Source organism: Plectropomus leopardus, chromosome 20, assembly GCF_026936395.1.
Source record: "Plectropomus leopardus strain MGB_pleo_1.0 chromosome 20, ASM2693639v1, whole genome shotgun sequence".
NCBI classification, from domain to species: Eukaryota; Metazoa; Chordata; class Actinopteri; order Perciformes; family Serranidae; genus Plectropomus; species Plectropomus leopardus.
Window position 1 is genome coordinate 19929430 of NC_142195.1, and position 14485 is coordinate 19943914.

Sequence of the window (14485 nt, forward strand, 5' to 3'; positions counted from 1 at the left end):
GGCCATTTCGGCCAGATAAGGGTAGTCATGTCTCGATTGCAGTTGTCGTCGTCGTCTGTGAAAGATAAGGCAGAGGTCCAGTCTTGGGTGGCCACTGTCACCCCAGCATCAACAGGTGGGCTGGGTGGAGAACTATCGATGATGAGAGACTTTTTTGGCAGCACATAATAGGAGGGAGGAGGGCCTGTTGGCAGAAATCCGGAGCCTGAGGGACTCCCTTCCACGAGCTGGCCAGATGTCTCAACCCGCCACCCAGCCACCTGTCCAAGCCCCACGAACCTGAACCTACCATATGCTGCTGCTACGCCAAGCACGGAGACCGCAAGCAGTCCCAGGCTTGACCTGCCAACGCCAGCACCACGCTGTATGCATCTGGCAGCGTCATCAGATGTGTCCCCTCTACAGTCACAAGGCACTAGCAGCAGACCTGAGCAGCCAAGGCCATAGTATAGACATTATTCTGAGCCAAAGATACCACAGTACCAAATGGGTGAGGACATTGAAAACATTTTGTTGCGCTTTGAGTGCATTGTTAAAACATGGAACTGGCCAGAGAGTGAGTGGGCATGCAAACTTTTTTGTCTGCTGTCTGGGAAGGCATTGTTGGCATGCACCACAATGGATGAGGAGTAAGGCCCACTGCTACAGCGACCTGAAGGCAGCACTCCTGGCAAAATTTGACATCTCTCCAGAGATGTACCGGCAGTAGTTCAGATCCACTGTGGCACCAGCCAACGAAAACTCCATGAGACTTACCACAGCCTGAAGCGTCTCTCTCTCTCGCGCTGGAATCGACCACAGCAGCACAAAAAGGAGGAGATCGGTGAGGCCATCATCCTGGAGCAGCTACTGCGGGTACTTGGAGGTGAGAATCTGGGTGAAGGAGCATGAGCCAACGGAGGGTCTGGTTGCTGCCAAGCTGGCCCTGCAGTACCTCAACGCTCAGAGAGGAGGACCAACTGCATGCCCCAACACTGCAGCACACCGACCATCACCACAGCAACCTCAGCACCGGCCTGCGAAGTGAAAGCCTTGCCAGGAGCCTCCTGGTAAATTCAGCTCTGCCCCAAACCAATGAGGACCAGGTAAGGACCTTGTTTGCTTTTACTGTCAGCAGCCAGGCCACAAAGCTTCTGCTCGCCGGTGCTTGCTATGCCATGCTACTGCTTGATGTGGGGAACGGGGATGTGAGGCTACGGTGCCATAAGACTGACTGTTATTGGCCTTCAAGTTACTCCTCTGTTGGACAGTGGGAGCTTCATGTCTCTGGTTAAATAGGATCTGGTTCCAGTTAGTAGTGTGGACAACAGCAGACAGGAAGACATTTTGTGTGTTCATGGGGATAAGCATCCCTACCCCACAGCTGACTTAACTGTTGAATGAATGACCTAACCTGTTGCCTGTTGGGCTGGTTGAAAAGTTCCCTTTTGCTGTCCTCTTGGGCTGGGACTTACCTGGGTTTCCGGACACCAGGTGGCTGGAAAACCAGCCACCTGGTTTGTGGCTGCTCTCCAAAGTGGGGATGCCAGATGAGATCCTGTCAGACTGAGGGACCAACTTCACTTCCAGGCTGATACAGCTCTTATACAAGCAAGATTTAACCAGACATTAAAGAAGATGCTGACACTGGCAAGGACTGGGACCTTTGCATGCCGTCTTTGCTCTTTGCCTACCGTGAGGTACCCCAGGCGTCAACGGGCTTCTCCCCTTTTGAACTGTTCTATGGCTGGTACATCCAGGGGCCACTGGATTTGCTCTAAAAAGGCTGGGAGGCACCTTCCACCACGCAGAGTGACAGAGGGGTGGTGCAGTTCATGCTGGAGATGAAGGAGCGACTTGCGAGTTACTGTGAGGAGGCAGAGGTGAACCTGCGTGAGGCCCAGAAAAGCCAGGAAACCTGGTATGACCAACAGGCCCAGAACCATGCATTCTAGCCTGTTCCTGCTGCTTCTCTCTTTGTACATTAGCAAACTCCGAGCAAAATGGCAAGGGCCATACCTCGTCACCCACAAGATGGGCCCTGTCACCTATGAGATGGAGAAGAAGAAAGCAAAGCAGATTTACCATGTGAACCTCCTGAACAAGTGGAAGATCCATCAAATCCAGGCCCCGAGGGAGGTTCTGCTGGCGAAGAGGGTGGACAGTGAAGAGGAGGTGGAGACGGGACTAGAGACCTTCACCATGATGACTCCACCTGTGCTGGCATATCTCAAACCAGACCAAGCAGCACAGGTCCTCCAGGTCTTCAAGAAAGGTTCCTTCCTTGGTCTCTGCCAGCCCAGGCAGAACCACCCTCATTGAGCATGTCATTCGCCTCAAGGATGGATGACCAATTTGTCAACGTCCCCCCCTTGCGACCGTGTCCCACAACAGCTGTGGGAAAACTGAAACATGAGGTGGAGGAGATGCGTAAACTGGGAGTGATCGAGCCCTCCAACTCAGAGTTGTGTAGTCCAGTGGTCATTCTCTTCAAGAAGGATGGCCCCCTTACGAATCTGCATTGATTTCAGGAAGCTCAATGCAAAAATGCATAAATTAAAAGTAGACTTGAAAATGGCTGCTAAAATTAGAGCTGTAGCGCTGTGAGTCTTTGACTAAACTATATGGTAATATAGTAAGTGCAGGGAACAGCCAGGAGACCTACAGGCCACAGGATCTCAGCATTAACATGTCTAAAATAAAACTAGGAGCCATGCAGACCATTAAATTATAGGCAGGATATTAAAAAAATAAGTTTTAAATGGCACAGGAATGGAGGCAAAGATGAGTATTGTCCTTTTTTGGAAATTGTTGGGAAGCAGCATTTTGGATAAGCTGGAGATGGGGAACTAATTTATGGTGACAGAACAGTAGTTGCCAAAGTTTACCATAACCTTGAATCTCACACAAACTTGATGAAGTGTCAAAAATCCCCACAGCAGAGATACTGTAGGTCCTCAGAAGTGTGCGCACACATCCTCATGTATTTATTCAGGATCTGTAATCATTACATCAGCTTCAGAGATACAAGAGGCGCACCATTCTGCATAAAAAACATAAACCAAAAATGTTTTCAAGCCTTACCTCAAAATGTCATAGGAAGGGTCACTTTTAAGATATTATGTTTTTATCTTCGTGCTATTTAATATTTTTTATCAAGTTTTTTTTTTTTTAAATGATGAGCCCAAACTCCGGTCTGATGTGAAGATTACCTTCATGCACCACAAACAAATTTTATGATGCCTTGCTTAAGGTTAGTTAAAGCATAGTGTCTTAAATGGCATCCTCCTCAGCAGAAATATTGTTATCATGAATTGGGAATTGATTTGTGGTTTCAGCTTTGAAAGTGTTTCTCCATATAATCCTCATTGCCTTTGTCTTCTTCTGTGCATTTTAGACTATTTTTAGTGTCATGACAAGGGTAGCTTTTGTGTGATGAAGTATGTCTTAATTAGAAAATGTTTTGCAGTACAACTAGTACTTTGAAAGTTAAGAAACTGCTGAAAAACACTTTGAAGGTCTGCGTTTTTTTTTTTTTCATAGATCTGACCACTTAGACACACACCCACGCACCCTCTGCCTTGATGTTCTCGCCTGTAAAGGGAAAAGATGATTATACGCTGTCACACTGCAGCTAATGTAGGCTGACATGTCTCTCTGTCTTTCCTCCTCTCTCATTACCTGACTGCATTTTTGTTTCTCCTCATTCTCTCTTTTTATCTGCCTCTATCTCTCCACCACCATCCGTCTTTCTGTCCTGCTGTGTTTTCCATACAACCCGACCCCCTGTGGTGCTCTCCAGCCGGCTATAACAACTTGGAGGTAGCTGAGTATCTGTTGGAGCATGGAGCCGATGTGAATGCGCAGGATAAAGGAGGGCTGATACCTTTACACAATGCTGCTTCTTATGGGGTAAGACACATGCACACACACACAGACACACACGCTTTTAACTTGAACTGCAGACTTGAGTTCAGTTCACAAGTTCAATTCAGAGATGCTGCTCTTATTATTTTTGATATCTGGTGGTATTTTCGTATTTAGTTCAGTGTGCAACTCGTATCCAGTGAAAGTAGTGTGAACTCTTCAACTTACTGCTGAGGCAGTTTGTCAATTAAAGTGCATGTTTGGTTTTTTAACATGAACAATTTTTGAAAGTGGTCCAGGATTGACTGAGAGCGCTGCAGTTAGCAGTGTCAAAAAGGCTACAGTGAAAACACTCAGGACATGTTCATACCATCAATTTACATCCACTTAAAGGTGTCTAAAAACTTTTGGAAAGTATAGTCATGGAAAGAGCCTTTTTTTTTAAAAAATCAGAAACATTCAGAAATCACTACCGCCACAAATTCCATCCAACAGCAATTTTAGCATCCTAAAAACACTTTATTCAAAGTTGACAGAAACAAATAAAAGTAATAAAGCCTGTCTCGGTTCTTCTCTCCTCTCTTACAACAATCACTAAGTCTGGTTTGGTTGAAATAAACTCTTAATTCACCCAATTAGATGTGGAAATATCCTGGCTATACACACATTAAAATAATTTATGGAGTGTGGTGGATTTGATGATAAAGATTTTGGGGTTGTTTCTGCAAAACAAAAAGGATCTACTCAAATGCTCTATCTCTAAAGGGATCCTTTACATGACAGAAATTTAAAATTTTAATTTGAGCCTGTCTGTGACAAAAGCATTATGCTTTAAGTGGATGTAAATTGACGGTGCTAACATGCCCCCAGTGGTTAAATTGCAGCCTGTTTTGCTGCTGCCAGCTGCAGCCCTCTTGCTCAATATTGGACCAAATTCATAAATTATTGTTCCCATTAGTCACTTAGACACAAAAATGTTGCAAAATTGGGTCCAGGTTGGAAAATACAAAAGTCACCCTTTAATTACTATTACTTGATGGTACTCACAATTAATCAACAATTTTGATAAGCGAGTACATGTTTATCTCTAAAACAAAAAATATACGGATTTCAGCTGCCAAAATTAAGATTTGGTGTTTTTTTTTCTCTAAAATATAATAAAATACCTTTGTGTTTTGAGATAATTTGACCTCTTGGGCTTTGGCAACTTATGATTGATGATGCCATTTTTTCTCAATTATTTTCTGACTAAATGATGAATCACAGAATGCATGCAACATGCATACATGTCTCTTAGGACATGTATGCATGTTGTATTTCATTCATTTGGTGTCCTGGGTTGTCTCTCAGCCACGTTGTACTTATAGCTTGACAGCATCCTGCTCCTGAAAGAGTCATGAAACACATGTTCGAATGAAAACTTGATGAGCTTTGCGTTTTGGAGACACGCATACACACACTTCCGCATCCCCCCCACTGGTACTCCAAATAAGCTGCATTGTGTTTGAGGCAAAGACAAGAGCTGGAGACAGATGATGGGGGGGTACAGGAAGAAAGGGAAAGGAAAGAGCTGTGGGAAAACAAAAATCATGATGGAGTTAATAATTCACGCTGTTTCTGTTCCACAGAAACCCACATATTATATTTTTTTCTCTCACTTTTTTATAGCACTCATTCAGCATTCTTCGCACATTTGCTCTCGTTAAATGCTTGTTGTCTCTCTTTGTCCTCCCACCACCACCTCCTCTTCTTCTTGCTCTCGTTTTTCTAATGTCTGATTTCCCTTACATCCCTCCTTCTCCTTTCATTTTGTGTCTGTCACCACCTCCTCCACCTTCCTCCTCTTCACCTCTTCTCCGTCTAGCACGTGGACATAGCCGCCCTGCTGATCAAGTACAACACGTGTGTCAACGCCACAGACAAGTGGGCGTTCACTCCCCTCCACGAGGCGGCCCAGAAGGGACGGACTCAGCTCTGTGCGCTGCTATTGGCCCATGGAGCCGATCCCACCATGAAGAACCAGGAGGGACAGACGCCGCTGGACTTGGCAACGGTACAAGAAGCTTTCTTGGATATGTTTCACAGTCCTCATTTCTTCATATTAGGAGCCTTGTACCTGTTATGAATCAGCCCGTGGCAATATCGTTAGCTTCAACTGATGTTTGACTGGTTATGGTTAACTATTCAGACAGATGAGCACCATGAAGAAAGATTGCAGAAATTTTTAAGGTTAGAATAGGTAGCATCGAAACTCCTTGCATCCTAATGAGGCTTCCTAATGAGCCTCCTGATAGGATTTCTTATTTGCCTGTAGGTACCAGGGTTTGACAGTCTCCCCTAAAGGTGAAGTTCAGAGGAAGTGAAGTGCAACTTGTGATTTTGCTTAAATTAGCCCACTTTCTGCTACAGATTTGTGGGCTAATCTCCACAGATGAGATGACACAAAAACTATACGCGTAGCTGTGTACATGTTGACTTTGAAAAAAGTGTTATTTAACACAGTAGATACAGAGAAAACTGTACAGTTAGGTCATTTGTAAACCATCAAACTCAGCCTCTTGCTGTTCAGGCTGTCCTGAAAACAACCTAGATAATCCAACTGCTGCTTCAAAGTGCGCTGAACAAAGAGCCGACAACAGAGTTTGGCTCTGAATTGAAAATTTGAGATGTGTATTATTTACAGCTGCATGTTAGTTTTGAGATACTTTTCAAAGTTGGGACCTGCCCCCACCATTCATTCAGTGGATGTTAAGTGGTTGATGCTGTTAGTTTGTTCTTCTTGGCTGTGTATTTCAAGGCTTTGCGCGCACACAAAAAAAGATGCAAACATAAACAAACAACCTGGCAGCAAGACGTTTCTGCTCTTGATAGAAAAAAAAAACCTCCACTTAGAACTGAAAAGATGATTTCATAAGAAACAAAATACATCGCTGCAGGACATTAACAATCCATCTACATCTTGTCATTCTGTCTGTTGCAGGCTGATGACATCAGAGCATTGTTGATTGACGCCATGCCACCAGATGCCCTGCCAAGCTGTTTAAAACCCCAGGCCACTGTGGTGAGTATCCACACCAATGACTGTATTTAAAAATGGACATTATGCATTTGAGTCAGAGTTGTCCAACCAATTGCAAAGCTGTCACGAAAGCATGTGAACAAAACACAAAAAACAAACAAACAAACAAACAAAAAAAATAAAAAATTGTATTATTTAAAACCAGGAACATATGTACAATAGTTTAGCAATAAAGCTTGATTCGTTGGCCCTTTTAACTAATTTTTTTTCTCTTCCACTCTCAGGTGAGTGCAAGTGTGGTGAGTACAGGTGCGTCGGGGGGTGTGGTCATCTCTCCCTCTCCATCCCCGTCCTGTCTGTCTGCAGCCAGCAGCATAGACAACCTGACCACACCCCTTAGTGACATCACTGTGGGTGGAGCCACTGGACCAGCAGATGGAGCTTCTGGGTCTGACAGGAAGGAAGGAGAAAGTACATACAGTAAGTTGTATCCTATATCAGAGGCTCTCACTTTCAAAAAGGAAAACATGCCAGTGTGATGTAAACATGAAGATCAGCTGAGACTCCTCGATTAACCCAGCTGACATCACTGTGTCTCTGCAGCTCTGCTCGACATGACCATCAACCAGTTCTTGAAGAGTCTAGGTCTGGAACACCTCCGAGACATCTTTCAGCGGGAACAGGTAAACACACACATATTTTTTTCTGTGTCTGGCAGAAAACAAAAATCAGAGGGAACAAGAATGATGTAAATATCCAACTTTTATAGTTCAAGCTTGTCATTGTCTTGTCACTTTCAGGTAATTCAGTCTTGTGTTAAATTCATTATTTTAATAACTTTCTTTTGTTGTTGATTAATTTTACATTCTTCATGTCAGTTTATACTCTAGCAGCATGGCTCAGTGTTCCTCTGTGGTCTGCCACTTTGGTTCAGACTGAATTATCTGAACAACAGCTGGATTGCCGTAAAAATCAGTCGAGACATCGCCGTTTTCCCCTGGATGAGCTGTAATAACTCCGGTGATCGCATAACTTTTTGTCACGGGCCGTCAAAATTTTAATTTGTCCAACACTTTTATGGCTCATTATAGCTTTGTTTATGGCACAATAGTTGCAAAACTAATGACATTGCCATCAGTCTCAACTGTAATTTGTCTTAACTGCTCATCAGCAAATGTTTGCATGCTAAACTAAGATGATGATCACGGTCAACATCACACTTTCTTAGCATCAGCATGTGAAGATGTTAGTAGTTACATTTAGCTCGAAACACCACTGTGCCTCAGTACAGCCTCATAGAGCCGCTAGCATGGCTGTAGACTCTTATGCTCTTACAACACACCACACGATTTTTTCGAGGATTTCGCTGTCCAATGTTGGAATATATGTAGGAGTTTTGCTGGAGTTATGGTGCGCTCCCGTAGCCTTGGTTGTGATAAAACTTAGTCTGAGCTGTCTTATGTCAGACTTTTTCCTGTCTGTACATTGCAAAACAAAATCCCAAATATGTTTAAAACATATTTAGTCTTGGCTGATGCAAATACTGAACTTCAGTGACGTTGTCAACAACCAATAGCTTTGCTCTCTCCAGCACCAAACAAGAAGCAGTAAACGGGTTAGACAGTAAACATGGAAGGGACTGTACAAGAAGGTGGAACAAGTCGCAGTTCTCTTGTTCTGTGGAAAAGAAGGAGAAACTCCTGAAGTTGTGGAGTCAACAAGAGTAGGTGTTAAATTCATCGTGATTCTGATCCACCAACCAGCTTTTATTTCAGTGAGAAATTTTAATTTTTAGAAACAGTTTGCTTCTCTATTCCATGATCTTCTCCCACTAAAGTGGCACAGCTAACCATTAGAGGCTGCTAGCGAGCGGCAAAATGTAAAGTTTGGGTGCTAATGCAGTCTACTATCATCTACTTATGACTCCTTTTTATCTGTTTTTTTTTTTTTTTTTTGCAATCACTTTAAGGAATCGATAGTGTGTCATATTTTTAAAGGGAGTTTGGTGTAACATTTTCCACTGGGGGCTGGATGGAAATTATCTCAATAGCAGTCTTGCAAATAATGACTCTGCAAGATCGCCTGTCTCTTATAGTTATTGACTAAAAACTTACATTGTCTTCAGATGTAAGAGGGTGTCAGACTTTTGACTTTTTAAAGTCTTTTTCAAGGTCTTCTAGTGTGTGATAGGCATTTTGAAAATGTTAATGTACAAACAACAGGCAGAGACGTACAGAATGAGTTTGACAGCAGAAGTAGGTGGTGTTGTCGACGGAGCAACAGAAAAAGACGAGGCATACAGATGGATGGAGTGAGAGAGGCTAGAGGGAAAAGATGGAGATATAGACGAAAGGCGAGTAGACGGAAAAGGAGATGGATGGGAAGATGGAGAGAAGAGAAAACAGATGGAAATAGAAAGTGAAATTGAAAGGTGGCACCGGGCAAAAGGCTAAGCATAGAAGGCAGAGTGGGAGCGATACAGAGGATATGTGTGTTACATTTATTCTTGGCTCCCCTAAAGGTATAACAACCTGTCATTAATATTCAGATGAAGAGTGAGTTAGAGGTGAGAGTCAGCTCAGTGTTAATGGAGAAGTATATTTTTATTCCAGAATGCCATGACTCAGAGTCATAACAAAGAGATATGCAGAACTTAAACTGATTATGTGAAACAGTGCATTTTATATATCTGATTATTATAAAACCATGGTTTTACTCATTATGTGGTAATAACAATATTGTTTAAAGTAAAACTCTGAACACAACTCATTAACTTTCTGCTGTGTGAATCCTCCTTCTGTTCCCTTCTGCAAAGCCCCACTGCTGATTTGTTTGTTGTTGTAGATGAGGATTAGTGGAAACTCTTTGTCAACATAAAGTTTGATAGAACAGTTTATGCAAAAAAATATAGGGATTGGCGCTTATTACTGTCTAGTGTTAATCCTTTCATGCAGAAAGAATGCAATAATCTTGCAAGATGCAAAGAATTAGTAGAAGGAAATAGAAGAAGTTATTTAAGTCCCTTGCGAGTGGACGAAAAAAAAAACATTAACACCCACTGACATCTGGCCTTTGTTTTTGGTGGGAAAGGTTACAAACGGCTTTTATTTGGAGGATGAAGTACTTTGCAGTTGTTACAGGTAGTTTTATTGGCTCCATCTCTGATCAGCAGGGTTGGAAACATGACATCCAGTTTGACATGCTAAATTTATTCTCTTTTCTGATGCGACCATCTGTAACTTTGGTGACTCAGCCACAAATTTGGTCAGTCTCAGTCCAAGCAAGGTTCAAACATCCCTGCAAATTACTGGGCAAGAGAGCTTCCGCTGAAGGTCTGAGGGAAGAGCTGTGCACCTAAAAGATTTCGTAACAAAACAGATAAGGGTTGCACAGACTGCGCTGTAGGGTTGGGTATCAAACTACCGACTTTTAAGGTTACCAACTGAAGTGTAAAAAAGTGCCACTAAGCTGAAAAGTAGAATAGCCTAGTATCACTGCTATTTGTGACTGTTTTTTAAATTATGTACTTATTCCACGTATGTGAATTGGGTCTAAACAGCTTTTTGACTGCGGCTTGTTAGAAAAACTCCTTTTTTGCTATTATAGAAAAAGTACAGCACTCAAAAAAGATACCAGTACCGATTACCGTACCCAAACCAACCCTATCACATTGCAATGATTGCCTAGCTACAGAACTCGGAGTTCGTAGACGCCCATTCAAATTTCACTGTGCTTTAAAAATGGAGTTCTATGATGAAATGTTGGCTGAGCAAATCTGCTCAAGCACTGTGCTGACTGCCAAAAGCATAAAAAAGGTGCAGCCCTGTTTTGCACCTTTGAACCTTTGAACATGACATACCAGAGAAAGAAATATTTGTCTACTGTCAGAGGAATTTATCACCTATTTTAGCTTTTTTTTTCCCCTCGTGCTAAAGAACCTGCATATACTTGCTTACTTCAGTGGAAGAAGGGTTTTAGTTTGACGTTCCAGGTGGCAGATTGTTTAGATGATGCTTTTCAACACTGTGATGAAATTGTGAAATGGCAGCATAAAGTGTCAGCCAGTGGTGAGAACTACGCTGATGTGTTACTTTCATTAGTTTTAGATGATTAGTCTAAATTGGGTGTGTTTTGCTCTGTTAGAGAGCTCATTCAGGCTTCTGGCGGAGTAAAAAAAAAAAAAAACCTGAAAGTTTTCATCTCTTTGCTATGATTTCTGAAATTAAATTGGGGTTTTTGAATTCTTTTTTGGGGCCAGACAAAATTCCAGTTGTGCTTGTTTCTGCTGGTGCTTTTCTCAGTAAACTCCCAGCAGAGTGTTTAGCAGTAGCAGCAATCACAGCAACACAAAGGAAAGTAGGTAAAGGTTACTGTTTAAAAAGCGGAGTTATCTCTGCCTCTAGCATGAATCTCATCTCTGCTCTCTGTGAAAAAACTAGCAAACTTCACCATCACCAATTTGCATATCAATGGTTTGATTACTGCCACTCACTCATTGACCTTTTCTTCTTGCCGCTTCTGTCTTTCTCTCATGAATATTTGTCAGACCCATTGTCTCAGAGATATGTCTTAGATCGCCAAACTCTTGTATTCATTGTTGGAATTTTTTAGCATAATTTTCTGTTGTCACCATAAAACTGTAATGTTCTACCGTTAGATACAACAGAAAGAAATAAGATTTAGTTGACAGATGTATAATTAGAAGTATGGCTAGTATAGTTAGTGGACATTATTTTCATAAAATATTCTTTTCCATTTGAAGACAACCATAAGCAAGACTAACTTGACTTTTTGTTCTTTCCGGGCAGATTTCGCTGGATGTGCTAGCAGACATGGGTCATGAGGAGCTGAAAGAGATCGGCATCAATGCTTACGGTCACAGGCACAAACTTATCAAGGGCATCGAGAGGCTGCTGGGAGGCCAGCAAGGTCAGGACACACACAGACACGCGCACACACAGAAAGATTACACAATTGTTCCTTTGTCAGATTAACTGAAATTAAACTGATGTTTAATCTGAAAGTAATCTTAAAAGTTCTCCTAATATAATGTTAAATTGTGTTATTTGACAAACTTATTTTGAACCAGTTGAGAAACACAAAAAATGCTCATTTTACATCTGTATGTTTATACAGTATATATCTGTGTGTGTGTGTGTGTGTGTGTGTGTGTGTGCCATTATATTTCATACAAAAATATATATATATATATATATATATATATATATATATATATATATATATATATATATATATATATATATATATATATATATATATAACGTCTATAGATAGATGGATAGATGTGTGAGTGAATATATGTTATAAAATTCAGTGTCGTCATTTATCCTTTCCTGTATTATTCACTTTCAAAATGTTTGTTTGTAGGTGCAAACCCATACCTGACGTTCCACTGCTCTAGCCAGGGCACCGTGCTCATCGACTTGGCACCGGACGACAAGGAGTTCCAGTCTGTTGAAGAGGAAGTACGTAAACTCACTTTTACACACACTCATCCAGACACCGCTGCTGCGTTCTGAGTTGTTCCCCATTTCTTTTCAATTCAGTACATACTGCAGCTGCCCTTACAAAGTACACAATTGGCACTGAGTCCCCGCACAAATGGGCATAATACTTCATTATTACATTGTGCCCTGAACTTGACCCTCTTACTCATATATCTCACAGTCTGTGGTGCAAAATTTGAAGTAAAATTATGCAACTGTAAACACAGCAGATCTTATCACTTTACGTCACATGAGAGACACAACTGCATTTGCATTTTTTTGCCAGAGACAGAGGTCCACAGGGAGAGCTCTGCTGCTGTTACTTGCTTTAACTTTTAAGTTAGAACTCCGTACATTGTAGATTGATTGATTGATTGACTGATTGATTATAGTCATTGCTGCTTTTGTCAATGAGCTGTCATCTGGCTGCTGCTCAGTCAGTGTGACATATTTCTAAAATATGTATGTTGTCCATCATTAGTAATTCTTAGGACATCTTACAAAGGAGACGCCACATTGTGTCACCACAGTACAGCAAAGCTCTGCACGATAGACTTCATATCAGTGCTGCTGCTCCACTGACTGTATTTCTCTTGTAAATGATAGCGGTAACTGAAATAGACAGCAGATATCAGTCTGAATGGATTTAAAATTAATGAGGACCGTCAGATGTTAACAGAAATTTAACAGGTAATTTAAACTGTAATTTTTACTCGAGAACCTGAAAAATGACTGACATGAGATCTCTTCAGACTGTGTCGAATACCAGGTTAAGTGCCTCTGCCTCTTCACAGCAGTATTAAAGTCATCAATAATTTCAGTCATTAGGATAATCGCTAATTTTATGAAAGGCGGTAAATGATTTCGCCCACATCATTGAAAACCTTCTCCAAAGGCTCCATCAGCGTCTGCACGGTTTTACTTCAGATTCTTTTTGGGAGTCAGTTCGTCTTTTTCGCTGCTGATTCCACACTTTTGCAGCTGCACTAAATTTCCCACGGGCATTGTTTAGTTATCTACTGTGAATGAGTTGCCGCTCTAGTTCATCGCCGATTTTATGGCTCTGTGTGATCTCAGGTGCAAGTTTATTAGGTATACCTACTAGAACCAAGGCAGGATAATAAAACATAACCTATAAGAAGCTAGTGTTTATTACAGGACCGGTCAGTGTTTGTCCAAACCAATCTTTATCACTGAGCATAGACTAAACTACACAAACATCTCTTTGTGATGCAAAGAACTAATTGCAACAAAAGCAGACTGTTGCGCCCCCTCATGTTGCTGTGTTTTGGCCAAAACTTTTTACATGAGTACACCAAACTGCAGCCAACCAGCACATATTCTGCACCTGCGTAAGAGGAAGTACCCCTCCGTAACATGAGATGGTGTTGGTCTGTAACTGTCATTCGAGAAGTTAAAACGGAAGACCGCTTTGACACTAGGTTGCCAGTTAGCACATTAACAACACAATCTGATGTTGAAAGAACAGAGCATATATACCATGCAGCAGTGAACAACAACACAAACCATCAGGAGACGTATCTGCTAAAATGCTCAATGGCTAAAGAAAAACAATCGTACCTTAAAAAACAAGTCTGTTTCGACTTCTTGACTTTGCTTTCCTGCACTTATGTTCTTTTTCTTGTGCTGAACTGCCAGTAAGAGCAACTTCTCTTACTGTTGGGCTCCACTGTTGTTTCAACATGCTGAATCGTCTGTAAAAAAGCAGACAATGTATGATGAGTGCCAATTGTGTTGGACACATCAATAAGCCTAAAATGACAGCCGCGTGCTAGCATCCCAGTATTAACCGACCGTCAGCTTGATGTGTCAGGGCTTGTAGAGACACACTGGACCGTGTCATTATTTGATGCTTGGAGCAACAGCCATAATATAGAGCAACAAACTCTGGAGAGGGAGGTGGATTGGTCAAACAAACACAGGACTTTTACCCAGTAGACCCACTATTTTTGTTCTATGTTAAACTAAAAATCAACATTGAGTGATTCTTTTTTTTTTGAAATAGCATCGCATGTTAAGTGACATATATTACTTTGTGTTACATTAGTCAGAAAAGTACTTATTTAAAGCCGAACTCTCAGCTCTTATCCAA

General features: G+C 41.7%; 1 protein-coding gene across 4 annotated transcripts in view; it reads left to right on the plus strand.

The window, feature by feature from the left end:
• LOC121959502 (poly [ADP-ribose] polymerase tankyrase-1) overlaps positions 1-14485 on the plus strand; it is a 114678-nt gene that overhangs the window by 91757 nt on the left and 8436 nt on the right. For all 4 annotated transcript variants that reach the window (XM_042508835.2, XM_088070874.1, XM_088070875.1 and 1 more), the window contains 7 exons: positions 3782-3891; positions 5711-5899; positions 6827-6907; positions 7150-7345; positions 7469-7548; positions 11674-11794; positions 12254-12351. In XM_042508835.2, coding sequence (XP_042364769.1) covers positions 3782-3891; positions 5711-5899; positions 6827-6907; positions 7150-7345; positions 7469-7548; positions 11674-11794; positions 12254-12351 — 875 coding nt within the window. The remainder of the gene's footprint in view (positions 1-3781; positions 3892-5710; positions 5900-6826; positions 6908-7149; positions 7346-7468; positions 7549-11673; positions 11795-12253; positions 12352-14485) is intronic.